Source organism: Phacochoerus africanus, chromosome 10 (assembly GCF_016906955.1).
Source record: "Phacochoerus africanus isolate WHEZ1 chromosome 10, ROS_Pafr_v1, whole genome shotgun sequence".
In the NCBI taxonomy this organism is placed as follows: domain Eukaryota; kingdom Metazoa; phylum Chordata; class Mammalia; order Artiodactyla; family Suidae; genus Phacochoerus; species Phacochoerus africanus.
The window spans coordinates 30,142,108-30,157,474 of NC_062553.1; the positions used below are offsets into that span (position 1 = coordinate 30,142,108).

The following is a 15,367-nucleotide window of genomic DNA, read 5'->3' on the forward strand; positions in this document are numbered from 1 at the left end:
GAAAGGGATCAGAACCCTGAGACCCGTCCCGGGTGGGGTGGGCGCCCCTCCAGCTCACCCAGCGGCACAAAGTCGGGAAAGCCAAGTTTCCCAAGGGGATTCAGAAGCGCGGCCAGGACCCTCCCAGCTTGGGGAAACCGGCACCGAGTTGGGGGGGGCGGGGAGGCGATGGTCCTCGGCGGCGCTCGGGGCCGGGGCGGGGTCACGAGGAGGCGGGGCGCTGTCACGGCGGCGGGGCGGGGCGGCTCGGCCCGTCCGCACCCGTCCCCCTGCCGGCCCGCCCTCCGGCCGCGTCCCCGCCAGCCCTGCCGACGTGGCGGGGCGGGACCCGGCGGGCGCTCCCGCGCGCACTCGGCCGGCTGAGCGGTAAGAGCCCGGGGCATTTCTCCCCATCATCCCTTTCCGTGGGCGGGGGGATGCGGGGACAGCCGCCGCGGGGTGGTGGGGAGACGCTGCCGTCGCCGCTTGTCCTTTTCGCCGAATCCTGCCCGCCGCGTTAGTGAGAAGCCATCTGCAGGGACTTGGCACGGGGCGCGGGACCGGGAGGACCGGCCTTGGGGGTGAAGGTCCGGGGCGGCGCGGCCGAGGGCCCTGCGTGGGTGCGGGCGTGTGAGTGTGTGTGTGTGAGTGTGTGTCGCTCCGGGTCCACGCTCATGCACACACCCACACGCCCGCACTCCGGCTCTGCCCCCTCGGCCGGCGTGAACTCCTGCGGAGCCTGGCTTGGGCTCCCTCCCGAAGTATCCGGTCCTGGCACCAAGCAAGTCTGAGAAAGTTTCCCGGTCCGAGCGAGAGGTAGGCTGCAGGGGCACGGAGGCAGCAGGTCCCATCCCGGGGTTCGCCTGTCCTTGGCCTCGGAAGACCGAGCTCAGGCCTTGACTTCCACCCAAGCTCCTCATCTCTCCCCGTGCAGACGCCAGAAATGCCCACTCTCCCATCCCAGCCAACACCCTAAGCCAGCTGCAGCACCTCCATTCACAGCCCCCAGGTTGAGTGTTACTCCCTTCCCCAGTCCCCCAGCCCCTCGCCCGCACTGTGGGCTCATCTTCTTCCCTGGAACTTGGTCAATATTTCCAGCCGGCTCAGATCAGGCGCCCGAAATTCACCGCCCTTTCCTAGAGTTGGAAGATCTCTCTGTACGAGCTATGAGAGTGGTATTTATGTCTTACCGATCCCCTCAATTCTCATCCTAAACATCCTGACAGACTGAGTCGGGTGGCTTTTGAAATCAGTGTCTCTTGAACTGCGAAGACCTCAGCCAACTCGGGGAAACTGAGAAGGAGGCAGGCTTTCTCCTCAGTCCTCTCTCTGCCCCCTTTTCCTCCTGGTGCCCCTTTCCTGCCTCACCCGGATCTGCTTCCCGCTCTCTCCTTCCTTTCCTCCATCAAAACCTGAGCTCAGGAGAGAATCTGATAATGTCTTTACGTGGTAAGCTTTAAGCAGAAGAAGGAAACTTTCAGGGTGGAATTTGAAGCACCAAGGAGCCAGAGCAGAAGAAATTTGAGGGTCGGAGGGGGCCTTGCTGAACCTCAGGGAATCAAACCATATAAATGGCCATTTATTTACAAGACCAAGCCTATATAAAACGTTGTTTCTCTTTAATCAATATCAAACTATACATTTCAGTGCAGTAAATATTTATGGGTCGGAAACCAAGCTAGGTGCTTCTGGAGGAGAGAATGACACAGAAACAAACACTCCTTATAAATGCCATAGAAGTCCATGCAGAGTATTACCAAAAAAAAAAAAAAAAAGGAAAAGGAGAAATAATTCAGTCTTTGGAAGGAATGGGACAAATTAAGAAAAATTTCAGAGTGAAAAGTAACAGTGAACGTTGAGAAACAGGAGTTTGCCAGGCAGCGCATCCTGGGCAGAGGAACCAGCATAAGTGAGGAGGCAGGGATGTTTGTGAGCGGTGCAGTCAGTGATGGAAAGTCTGGTGAGGCAAGAGTGTCAGGTGTGAGAGTTCCCATCCTGGCGCAGCGGAAACGAATCCGACTAGGAAACATGAGGTTGCAGGTTCAATCCCTACCCTCGCTCGGGGGGTTAAGGATCTGGAGTTGCCGTGAGCCGTGATGTAGGTTGGCTTGGATCTGTCTTGGCTGTGGCTGTGGCATAGGCCGGCAGCTGTAGCTTCAATTCAACCCCTAGCCTGGGAACCTCCTGATCCCTTGGATGCCACCCTAAATAGACAAAAAAGTGTCAGGTGTGTTGAGAATTACTGGAGGCAGATAGATTGGAGCTGGATCGTGAGGGCCCACAGATGCCATGTAAAGGTGTTTAAACCTAATGGTGTTTAAATAGAGGAGCAAGGAGGCCCCATCTGTGTTTCATAAAAATACCTGGCAAACACGTGGAGGCTTCATTAGAGGAAAAAGAGGCTAGGCTTTGAGCACATGTAATTGATTAAGATCCTGTCATCCGTAGGTTTTGTTCCTGGTCTTTCACTGACCAGCACTTTTTAAAATTGGGGCATTGATTTAACACAGGGTATTGTATTACCAAATTCTTATTTTGCCAAGCAAGGTTATTTGGAAAAAAAATTCACCCACTGCACCACTATTTCCTAAAACAAAATACATTTTAATACCAAGAAAAGGGCGTTCCGATTGTGGCGCAGCAGAAACAAACCCGGCTAGTATCCATGAGGATGGGGGTTCCATCCCTGGTCTCATTCAGTGGGTTAAGGGATCCAGCATTGCTGTGAGCTATGGTGCAGATCCCACGTTGCTGTGGCTGAGGTGTAGGCTGGCGTCTGTAGCTCCGATTCGACCCCTAGCCAGGGAACTTCCATATGCCACAGGTGAGTTCCTAAAAAAAAAAAAAAACAAAACACAAAAGAACCAAAAGCACAAAGCCTAAACTTGCAAGATGAAGGCAGCCCTTTACATTTAATACATTTAAATAGATGCAAACTTCCGGTCTTGTCATTTTTCTCTGTCATCATGGACTGGTTCCAGTCCTGCATCTGTCCTACACTCATGTTGGGGAACAAGGTATCCAGGTTATTTTGTCCAGCTTTACTCTAGAGAGGAGGCAGTGAGGAAGCCCAACCAGAATGAGTGAGTTGTACACCCACAGAGGGCCAGGAGGGCTGGAGCCCGGCTCTGCCCCACATCCATCCCTCTCATCCATCACTATCCTTCCAGGTGGGCCCTTGGCCCAGCCACGCAGCATCCATTCTGAGTATCTGGATTCCTTCCTGGGCATTTGCACGCACTCTTCCCATCCTGCCTGAATAACTCAGAGCCACTTTCAAGGTTCTCCCTTGCATGAGATCAGTCTAGTTCAGATACCTCTTTCCCTGCTTTGATGTGCTGATTTCCATCACCATTTAACCATTTTGTGTTAGCTGCCATATTTGCATGGACCTTCCCTGACCCGGAATAAAATGAAAACAGATTATTCGTTTTCTGAAGGGTCGTAACCCTGTCTTCCGTTTTGAACTTATTTTTGGAGCCATGATGTTGCAGCTCCAATACCTAGCAGAGTTCTGGGAGCATTTTAGGTGGTGAATGAATTTACTCATGAAAAACTAACTTATGCCCAGACCACAAAGCCGCCTTTATATGCCACTCTTCCTCTCCTTGGAGTTTATTGAAGAAGCTTCCTTGTTTCCAAGGGCTGAGGCTCCCAAGCATCAGAGCCACAGGCCCTGGCTGCAGTGATCAACATTCCAAACCACACATCAGGGAGGTTTAAGTCTAACGGCTTATGCGGCACCCAGGAGGCATATCCCGTAGCATGGCTGTAGTCCTTGTGGGCACCAGCCGTCTCTGCGCAGGAACAGCTGTGTCTTTACACAGTTTCCGATGGCTTCAGACAAAAGGGCACCGTCTTAATGATGACATCTCTCCTGTCATGATAACATCTAGAGTAGACAAAGTAATACCAGAAAGAAAAAGGTTTGGAGCGGGGATGTGGGGTTAATGAATCCCACTAGGAACCATGAGGTTTCGGGTTCCATCCCTGGCCTTGCTCAGTGGGTTGAGGATCTGGCGTTGTCGTGAGCTGTGGTGTAGGTTGCAAACGAGGCTTGGATCCCAAGTTGCTGTGGCTGTGGCATAGGCCAGCGGCTATAGCTCCGATTTGACCCCTAGCCTGGGACTCTCCGTATGTCAAGGGAGTGGCCCTGGAAAAGGCAAAAAAGACAATAAATAAATAAAATGGGAGTATAATTGATGTCCAGGTTTGGAGCCATTCTCCTTATGGGCATGCCCCTAGGACGCAGATGAGGAAAGGGTCGATTAGGAATGCCTGGCAGTCAAGCACTGTCCTAGACCATGGGTCAGAAAACATCTTCTGGAAAGGGCCAGGTAGTAAATATTTCAGGCTTTGCCATTTTGGGGACCATATGGTCTCTCATGCAACTCTTCCCCTCTGCCCATTGTACTAGAGAAGCCACAGGCAGTATGTAAACAAATGAGCATGTCTGTGTTGAAATGAAATTTTATTAAGCAAAACAGGGGAGGCAGGATTTAGCCAGCAGGTTGTAGTTTGCCAACCCCTGTCCTAGGCCTGTCCTGACTCAAGGTTTTCACAAAGATGTTATAAGCTTGCATGTGACAATAGCTTTTCAAGCACCCTCCCTCAATCTCACCCCCCTCCCATGAACCACAGTAACTACCCCTTTTCTGTACAGTGGCCTTTATCACTCTTTGCCACTTCAGCTAGGCACTGACCCTATTCATGGACAGACCATCTCCCACCTCCGTTATCCAAAACTTAATATCCCAGCTAACAGGAAGCACGCGTCATTTGCTTTTCCCACCGGTAGACCTGTTTACAGGTGTGTTATTAGAGAATACAAGTATTTTTGTTTAAAAAGAGACATTCTAGGGGAGTTTCCACGTGGCGCAGTGGAAACGAATCTGACTAGGAACCATGAGGTTGCGGGTTTGATCCCTGGCCTTGCTCAGTGGTTTAAGGATCTGGCATTGCCGTGAGTTGTGGTGTAGGTTGCGGACGTGGCTGTGGCATAGGCCTGTAGCTGTAGCTCTGATTGGACCCCTAGCCTGGGAACCTCCATATGCCATGAGTACGGCCCTAAAAAATAAATAAATAAATAAATAAAGAGACATTCTAACTCAGTTCTCTGGGAGGTGAAGGAACCAAATAAAGATAGTATGGGTCATTTGGAACCACTTGCTGTAAAGTAACTCCTGAGTAGTGAATGGGATAAGGGCATTTTCTGTTTGTTTTCATGTCGAATTACATTTTAATTTTAAATCTCCACAGAAACATTGATATAACTTAAGACACATATTTGTTGAGCTTCCCGCTATATTCAAGAAGCCACGTTAAGTGTTATACAAAAGACGAAGATGAACCAGGGAAGAGCCTTCTCTTCATAGTGTTTACAATAGGAAAACACTCCAACGACTCTAATCAAGGACGATTGTAACCATTTGGAGTGAGATAGATGCAAAGCACTCTGGGAGCTCAGAGGAAGAAGCGCGATATCCAGTGGGGAGGAGCAAAAATGAAGGGGGTGGTTATTTTAAATGGACCTTAAATGTCTGAAAAAAACAACCCATTGAACCAACAGTCCTTTGAGGGTCTTTTGCGAATATTGGGCATTGTTCACAGCCTTACACTGTCTCACGTAAGGATTTGGAAGGGCATCCTAGGAGCTGAGCCGAGTGAGATCAGAGCATGGAGGTCCTTGGGTGCCAGCTGAAGGGTGTGGCTTCATCTCAGCAGGAAGTGGGAAGCCCCTGAGAATGAGCAGGAGGTGCTGTAATTGTAGAAGAGAGATAAAGGATGGAAAGTGACAGGGAGAACCGCAGTGGAGGGGAGAGCCCAGTATTGAAATCATCAACAGGAATCCCTTTGAGAACCCGATCGAAGATGATAATATGGAAAATAGAAGTAAAAGAAAGGATATAGATTCTGAATGATCTCTAGGATTTGAGCACTGGTTGAATGTAAGAGAAGAGGCAGGTGGCATTGCAGACAGGGCTCTGACATGGTTCAATCTCAAAGTCAGACTTGGGTTCAGATCTCAGATCTGTCACTGTTCCTTCAAATGTGAACTCTGTGCATCAGTTCTGTCATCTGTAAAATGGAGCTCATAAGATCTAACTCATAGGAAGTTCCTGTCGTGGCTCAGCGGAAAGGAATCTAACTAGCATCCACAGGGATGCAGGTTCCATCCCTGGCCTCCCTCAGGCGGTTAAGGATCTGGCATTGCCACAAGCTGTGGTGTAGGTTGCAGAGGTGGCTCAGATCCCACGTGGCTGTGGCGTAGGCTGGCAGCTGCATCTCCGATTCAACCCCTAGCCTGGGAACCTCCCTATGCCATGGGTGTGGCCCTAAAAAGACAATATATATATATAAAAGATCTAACTCATGGGAGATAGCACATGTAAACAGCCTGGATTTAATAGGCACCTAATAGATGATAGTTATAGATATTATATCTTCTTGAGAGATATATAGTTTGGTCAATGACAGCTTTGAGATCTTAAACCTGGGTTGTTGGAGAATTCCAGATGCCATTAAAAGAAACCCAAACGTCAAGGTGAAGAGCTGGAATTAAGGGCAAGACAACAGGTTTCCTTCGGGACAGGTAGAGATGTGCAGCTGGCCATTAGAACTGCTTCTCTGCAGGTAGAAATTTTTTCTATCATAGTGTATTGAGATATAATTCACACAGTACGACATTCACGTGCTACAAAATTCACTCTTCTTAAGTGTGCAATTCAATGGTTTTTTATGTATTCACAGAATTGTGCAGCCATTACTACTCTCTGGTTTCAGGACATTTTTATCGCCCACCAAAGAAACCCATGGCCCTTAGCAGTCATTACTCATTCCCTCTCCCTTCAGCCCCGGAAAGCCATGAATTCCCTTTCTGTCCCTGTGGACTGGAGGCAGATATTTGAGAGTCACAACATAGACACGTGTACAGCTGTGAGAAAGGAACGTGATTCGCCAAGAGAGAGGGTATAGCAAGAGAAAATTTTTAGCCACACAACTTTAGGGAATGGCTTTTTGAGGGGACAAGAGGGTTGGCACATGAGTTCTAAACCCATTTCATCATGTGGCCGGTCTGTTAAATGGCTTCTTACCTACTGTGGTTTTAACAGTGACCTGAGATTTGACCGACTGATAAACACTGAGGTCAACAAAAATACCCACTGATTTTCCCTGAGACTTGGCTTCCTGTGTAGTGTGAACACTGTGTATTTTACACTTAGAAATTATAATTTGGAACTAGGCTTCTAGATATGTGTCAGTAAGGTGGTCTCTAGCCACACATGCCCATACAAATTTAGGTGTAAATTACTTATTTTTTTTTATTTCCCCAATACGTTATTTTTTTTTCCTACTGTACAGCATGGTAACCCAGTTAGAGGTGTAAATTATTTAAAATTAAATTTAAAAATTAGTTCTTCACTGGTACTAGCCGCATTTCAAGTACTCAGTAGCCACATGTGACTATTAGCTACCATGTTTGCTAGTATGGATACAGAATATTTTCATCATCACTGAAAGTTCTATTAAACTGTACTGTTCTATATGATAGCAAAAACTTGCAAGTGTCATAAAGCATTTTTTGCTTCGTAAGTTATTTTGTAATAGCTTCAATCCACATTTGGCTTACCATAGCTCTTCTTTTTCTTTTCCATTTTATTCTTGTGTTTCCCTGTCTAAACTATCGTCCAGGAGTTCTAGTCGTGGCTCTGCGGTTAACAAACCCGACTAGCATCCATGAGGATGAAGGTTCAATCCCTGGTTAAGGATCCAGTGTTGCCGTGAGCTGTAGTGTAGGTCACAGATGGGGCTCGGATCTTGTGTTGCTGTGGCTGTGGTGTAGGCTGGTGGCTACAGCTCTGATTCAGCCCCTAGCCTGGGAACTCCATAAGGCCCCGGGTACAGCCCTATAGTGACAAAAAGACAAAAAAATTAAAAATAAACTATTGTCCAGATAGACCTCAGGCCTTCACAGGCTGGGACCCAGCAAAGCACACTTAGTGTATATATGCCCCTTTCTCCATGTGAATCTCATACCACATTCCAAAACTAAATGTCAAGTGTCTTTTGATAAGCTCTCAGGTATTTTCTATGCTCGTTGTCTTTATGGCTGCAAATGCAATTAATAAATAGCTGCTTTCACAGATACAGATAGTACTCTCAGTTCCATTTGCATATTTCTTCATGCCACGAAAGTTTAAAGTGAACATCGTAGGTTTATATTAGTTTCCTATTATTGCTGCGGTAACAAAGTACAACCAAGTTAGTGGTTTATAACAATGCAAATGGGTCCCTTGACTTTTTCAGCATCTAGTGGCCACCTGTGTTCTTTGGCTTGTGATCCCTTCCTGCATCTTCTGAAGGCATCACTCCAATCCCTGCTGTCATCCCATCACCATTTCCTCTTTGTAGTCGAATCTCTCTCTCAGCCTCTCTCTGATAAGGACACTTGTGATTTCATCACAGGCCCACCCAGATAATCAAAATTCTTAATTTAATCCTATCTGCAAAGTCCTTTTCATCATTTAAGGTGACATTCACAGCTTCCAGGGACGATGACATGGATATTTTGGGGGGACATTATTTAGCCTATCCCAAAGTAACAAATTTCTTCTCGGTAGAAGAAAGATCACCCCTACCAGTTTTAAATGCATTATTCAATGCTTTGAATTAGAGTTGAACAGTTCAGATTAAAGCATAAAGCGTTTGTTCGTAATCATGTTGACAGATATTAAAATGTCTGACGATGGCGATGACACCTTAGCCACTGGCGACAAAGCCGAAAAAACCGATGTGCCCGTTAGTGATACTTTACCCAGCGATGCACCAGTGCTCTGTGATTCAGCTACGATTTCAAATGAGCTAACGCCCGCCAACCCCGGACGAGATGTGCCTGAAAATGCAGCCGCTCAGGGTGCAGAGACGGCCGACACTGGACTTGCTGAGCCGCCCGAAGACCCTGGTGCCATGGGGCCCCCTCTCAACGAAGAAGAGACTGAGGAGGCCCTTGCTGAGTGTGTTGACTCCGTCAGCCTGGAGGCAGAACCTGGATCTGAAGTACCCCTGAAAGAACAGAGTAATCCGGTAAGAGTGGTTCATTTGACTTAGTTTCACCTAAGATTTGTGCTAAGGTCTGTGGGTGGGAATTGGGAATTCAGACGATGCTATGACATTACCTCTGTCATCAAAGATATATGATGTGGTGAGAAGAGGCACATACGAGGATAATTGGTCATTACAGTAGTTGCATTTTGATAATTTTATTGTTAACAATAACAATCCCCAATTACTGGACACATCCTGTGTGCCAGGCACTCTGTTAGCTAGTTTATCTGTTATGTAATTCACTCCATTCAATAGTTCTTTGAGGTTCTAAGCTGGGTATCATTCACCTCAAGTTATAGATGAGGCCACCAGGCTCAGAGATATTAAGCAACCCAGGAGGATAATAACTACTCAATTGTGCATGGAAGATACTATAGTATTGAACATAATGAGTCTAAATTATTAATGAACCTGCTTCCACCCTAAACAAGTCATTAAATTTTAATGCATATTTACAAATCCTCTGTGAAGATATTAAACATTCAGATCACTCTTTTTTTTCCCCCTAGGTTGTAGTATTATTTTTATTTTTTAAAATTTTATTTATTTATTTTACTTTTTTCTAAAATTAAAGTATAATTGATTTACAGTGTTGTGCCAATTTCTGCTGCACGGTGAAGGGACCCAGTCATACGTACATATACATTCCCTTTCTTATATTATTTTCCATCATGTTCTGTCCTAAGAGACTGGATACGGTTCCCTGTGCTGTACAGCAGGGCCTTATTGCTTATCCATTCTTTTTTTTTTTTAATTTTTTTTATTACTCAATGAATTTATTACATTTATAGGTGTACAATGGTCATCACAATCCAGTTTTATAGGATCTCCATCCCACACCCCCAGCACCTCCTTCCACCCCCTGAACTGTCTCCTTTGGAAACCATAAGTTTTTCAAAGTCTGTGAGTCAGATCATTCTTTGATCAGCACATACCACCTTCCAGGGGACCAAAGGCAGAACAGGCTCCTGCTCCCCTCAGGGCCTGCTTTTATCCCTTTGGGTCCTACAGGCCCGTGTCTTCCGTAGGTACCTCGTTCTATATCAGCATGACCATCAAGCTGGGTTTTCCTGACACCTTCACTTCATCCATGTAGGGACTAGAAGGGGTGGGCCACTCTCCGCCAATGCTGCCTTCTGGAAGGATGCTGCAGTATGAGGGAATCAGAGTCCTCCCTCGGCCAGGTCCAGCCCTGCCCATCCTGAAGTGTGCCACACAGATCCCTCCTTGAGGTGCCTGCTGTATGCGGTGAGGGAGGGGAACCAGGCAGGGAGTCGGGAGCCTGGGCTTTCATCCTCCGTCTGTCATTAGCTGTTAGTCTGGGCACGACACCTAATTTCTCTGTGCTTCAGGTTTCCTCTGTAAAATGAGGAATTTGCACACAAAGACCACAAAGTATCCTTCTCACTAATGTTGTGTGATTCTTTTATTCAAAAATCGGGCTTCTTGGGCCTCAGTGTTCTCAAAGGAACTCTTGAACTCTTCTACAATGAGAAGGGCTTCCTAGGGTGGCGGGGATTTCCCATCATGGGACATGGTTTTGTTTGTTTGTTTCTTTTTCTGTGCTATACAGCAGGTCCCCATTGGCCAATCTTTCCATGTGCCTCAGTGTGCATATGCCAGCCCCAAACCTCCAGTTCAGCCTTCCTTCCCACTCCCCACCTGTCCCCCCACCTGGTAACCATAAGTTTTTCAAAGTCTGTGAGTCTGTTTCTGTTCTGCAAATAAGTTCATTTGTATCCTTTTTTTAGATTCCACATATAGGTGGTATCATATGATGTTTGTCTTTCACTGTCTAACTTCACTTAGTATGATAACTTCTAGGTCCATCCATGTTTCTACAAATGGCATTATTTCATTCTTTTTTATGGCTGAGTAATATTCCATTGTAGATAGGTACCACATCTGCTTTATCCATTCTTCTGTTGATGGACAGTCAGGTTACATCCATGTCTTGGCTATTGTATATAGTGCTGCAGTAAACATTGGGGTGCATGTATCTTTTTGAATTATGGTTTTCTCTGGATAAATTCCCAGGAGTGTTATTGCTGGATCATATGGTGGTTCTATTTTTAGTTTTTTAAGGAACTTACATACTATTTTCCATAGTGGTTGCACCAATGTACATTCCCACCAGCAGTATAAGAGGGTTCCCTTTTCTCCACACCCTCTCCAGCATTTGTTGTTTGTAGACTTTTTGATAATTGCCATTCTGGCTGGTTAAGGTGGTACTTCGTAGTAGTTTTGATTTGTATTTCTCTGATAATTAGTGATGTTGAGCATCTTTTCCTGTGCTTTTCGGCCATCTGGGGACATGTTTAAACAAAAGCAAACAGTCATTCTGCAAGGACATCATGGATGGGATTTGAGGACCAGCTGGGAGTTTGGAGCAGATATGTAAACACGTATGCAAAATTTTGTTTATGAATCCCATGAGTTCGCACACCCTTTAAAGCCAACCATGAACCCCCTGAGGGTTTAAGAACTCTGAGACTAGAGGTTTCCCAATACTAGCTGAACATTTCAACCACGGAGAGAGCTTTAAGTGATAATGATGCCAGGATGTTTATTCATCTGGGTTCTCCAGAGAAACAGAACCAATAGGATATGCCCTATACCTATATTTACCTACGTACCTGACTCGGGAACCTGTGCTCCCTTTGTGCTATCTTTCTTTTGTGGGGAGCATCAGTTCTCAATTTTTATTGTAAGTGCTACTTTTAATACATATCTTCATGCATTAAGAAAATATATCTTTGGAGGTCCCGTCATGGCTCAGTGGTTAATGAATCCGACTAGGCACCATGAGGTTGCAGGTTCGATCCCTGGCCTTGTTCAGTGGGTTAAGGATCCAGCGTTGCCGTGAGCTGTGGTGTAGGTCGCAGACATGGCTCAGATCTGGCGTTACTGTGGCTCTAGTGTAGGCCGGCAGCTGCAACTCCAATTCGACCCCTAGCCTGGGAACCTCCATATGCCTCGGGAAGTGGCCCTAGAAAAGGCAAAAAAAAAAAATATATATATATATATATACATATATATATATATATCTTAGCCATATCACCCTGACCTTGGATGACTTGAAGAAACTTCAAAAGCTCCATTGATTTCAAGGTAGATGTGTTCCTGATGATGAGATGATACATTCCAATTTCAGACTTGTAAAAATTATACCAAGACTGTGCGTAAAGATAGCACAATAAAGTCAGCATGCTCCTACACATCTGCCTTCCGCAACTTTGAGCAAATCAAATGAATCCTGCCTTTGAAGGCACTTTATAAACCCCCCTTAAGGCTGCAGGAAGAGCGCTTATCGGCAGACAGGTACTCCCCTCCTCTGCCAGCAACACACTGATAGCTTTCAAGGACTTTGAAAAGGTGAGTGTGTCCTCATAATGAAGCATCACTAGCTGTCTGATGAACACCTGTGAGTACATTGGTTCTAAGAAAGCAGAAGGCTGATGTGGGTGGCTGGCAGGGCCTTGAGTGGAAGGAGTATCTTTTTCACCCAGGTCACGTTTAAACCCTTCGAAATAAGTGCAAATTTAGTCTCTTTGTAGTAACTACCAGAAAATAAGAGATTCTCCTATTCTCTTGGAAACTTATCCTTTCATTTTCAATTAACATTGGAAAAATTCAGCTTTCTGCTTTGTCTTTAAGCATCGTTCACTGGCTCTATTTCATTTGCTCTCTGTTGGATACCTGTAAGGAGTCCTTTGGCAGTGGTGAAACAACTGTTTTTCTGTTGATTCAGAGGAGAATGAATTCTACCAAAAAAAAATCTTGAATCAAAAATTCATTTACAAGGAGTTCCTGTCATGGCACAGCAGAAACAAATCCGATTAGGAACCACGAGGTTGCAGGTTCGATCCCTGGCCTCACTCAGTGGGTCAAGGATCTGGCGTTGCCGTGAGCTGCGGTGTGGCTTGCAAATGCAGCTCAGATCTGGCATGGCTGTGGCTGTGGCGTCGGCCAGCAGCTCTAGCTCTGATTAGAACCCCCAGCCTGGGAACCTCCATATGCCGCAAGTGTGGCCCTAAAAAGCAAAAAAAAATCGTTTACAAGTTGGCTGTATGGATCTTGAACACAGGCCCGCTGACAGATGGCAGGTCCCATGGAAAAACAGCCAAGCTCAAAAGCCTATTTGACCCCAGGTATATCTGAGCCTAAAAGAATCATCACCTTTCCAAAAAAGTTTCTAAGGGAAAATGCCTGCTTTAAAAAACCTGGCAGAATAGCCTTTAAGGAAGTATAAACTAGCATCTTCTAAGGCCCAGTAGAGTTTGTGACAATGTGCTTAAATGTATGTGTCTTTCTGTAAGTGGTCTGGGTCCCCCTGAAATCTACCTTATGAGTTTCCCTTTTGCCAGAGTCAGCATGGTGGCCGTAACTTGCCAGGTAGGGTGGTGTGGCTCAGAGGGGGCCTGGGGTCTTTGCTTCTCCCGGCTGCTTACCTAGCACCTCTGCTTTGAAGGATCATAGCTGAGGCACTCAGAGAAGCTGTCTGTCTTTTGGCCCCCTTCTCTTCCTCATCCATTCTGATGTACAGACTCAGAAGCCACTGATTCCTGCAGGAATCAATTCTACCGCTTCCCTAAGAGATGGTCCACAGCCTCATGTGACCCCTGGAGGCTGGACTAGATCCTTTAAGGCCTACTCCTGGCCCCATGACAGCATGCATGATGCCCTGGAATCCGAGCAGTGCAACTATCTTCAGGATGCCTACGGTGTAGGTGGGGCGGGCAGGGTTGCATTAAAGCAATTACAGCATGTCTTACAGCAGTAGATAAGACAGGCACAAGGAAGCCTTCGATGGAGCACTTCAAGCTCAAGGAGTCAGTGAAGACCTCAGCCTCCACTCAGAGATGCCTGTCTTGGGTGCTAGTCAGGAGGGACATTTCTTCCCAGAGAGCTTGTGGGACTTTATTATATACTTGTCTATCACCCCCTAAAAGATGGACTGGGAGTTTGGGGTTGGTAGATGCAAACTATTACATTTAGAATGGATAAGCAGTGAGGTCCTGTTGTATAGCACAGGGAATTATATCCAGTCACTTGTGATAGAACGTGATGGAAGATAATATGAGAAAAAGAATGTGTGTATATATATGACTGGGTCACTTTGCTATACAGCAGAAATTGGTAGAACATTGTAATCAACTATACTTAAATTTTTAAAGAAAGACCTACTCTATATCAAATTTCCCTAAATTCTTAGCACCAACAAATACTACCCAGAGTAAAAATAAATAAAAATAAATAAATAAATAAATAAATGAATAAATCATCACTACTGTCCTCCACTAATGCATAAGGTGTAAGGCCAGTTATAACAAGGTAAAGAATGCTGACATTAGAGTTCCCGTTATGGCAGAGTGGAAACGAACCCAACTAGTATCCATGAGGATATGGGTTCGATCCCTGGCCTCTCTCAGTGGGTCAGGGATCTGGCAATGCCGTGAGCTGTGGTATAGGTCACAACAAGGCTCGGATCCCATGCTGCTGTGGCTGTGGTGTAGGGAAACAGCTACAGCTTTGATTCAACCTCTAGCCTGGGAACCTCTATATGCTGCACACTCTGCCCTTTAAAAAAAAAAAAAAAAAAAAGAGTTCCCGTCATGGCTCAGTGGTTAAATGAATCCGACTAGGAACCATGAGGTGGTGGGTTCGATCCCTGGCCTTGTTCAGTGGGTTAAGGATCTGGCATTGCCATGAGCTGTGGTGTAGGTTGTAGACGTAGATTGGATTCTGTGGTGTAGGCTGCTGATTAGACCCCTAGCATGGGAACCTCCATATGCCGTGGGAGCGGCCCTAGAAGAGGCAAAACAAACAAACAAACAAACGAATGCCAATGTTACCATTAAAAGCCTCAAAGGAAAACAAAGTCTGCCACTCTGTAGTTCTCTCCCTAGAAAAGGAAAAGCAGAATATTTAAGAACCATAAAATTGCTAACAAGAGAGACAAAGACGAGAGACCCTAAGCCAAGACATACTGATGACAGATTTTGCTTTTTAAATGAGTAGATTTTGCTCCCATATCTGTTTATTCCCCCCTTCGAAGCCCTTCTACATGATGACATCCAGTTTTTGACTTGGGCAACCAGCTGGATGCTGTTGCCTTTTGGCCATAGTGGGCGGTGCTTCCTCATTCTGGGGGTGCATTAGAATCACCTGGGAAGTTTGTTAGACGTTCAGGTTCCTGGGCTCTGCCCTGAGAGATTCGTATTCAAAAGATCACAGTGGAAGCCAAGACTCTGTATTGTCAGTAAGTTCCTCCAGGGAATAC

General features: G+C 46.0%; 1 protein-coding gene across 3 annotated transcripts in view; it reads left to right on the forward strand.

Annotated features, from left to right (window-relative positions):
• The first annotated feature begins 298 nt into the window (after positions 1–298).
• FAM114A1 (family with sequence similarity 114 member A1) overlaps positions 299–15,367 on the forward strand; it is a 96,985-nt gene continuing 81,916 nt past the window's right edge. For all 3 annotated transcript variants that reach the window (XM_047798708.1, XM_047798706.1, XM_047798707.1), the window contains exons 1-2: positions 299–366; positions 8,708–9,063. In XM_047798708.1, coding sequence (XP_047654664.1) covers positions 8,716–9,063 — 348 coding nt within the window. In that variant the 5' untranslated portion in view covers positions 299–366; positions 8,708–8,715. The remainder of the gene's footprint in view (positions 367–8,707; positions 9,064–15,367) is intronic.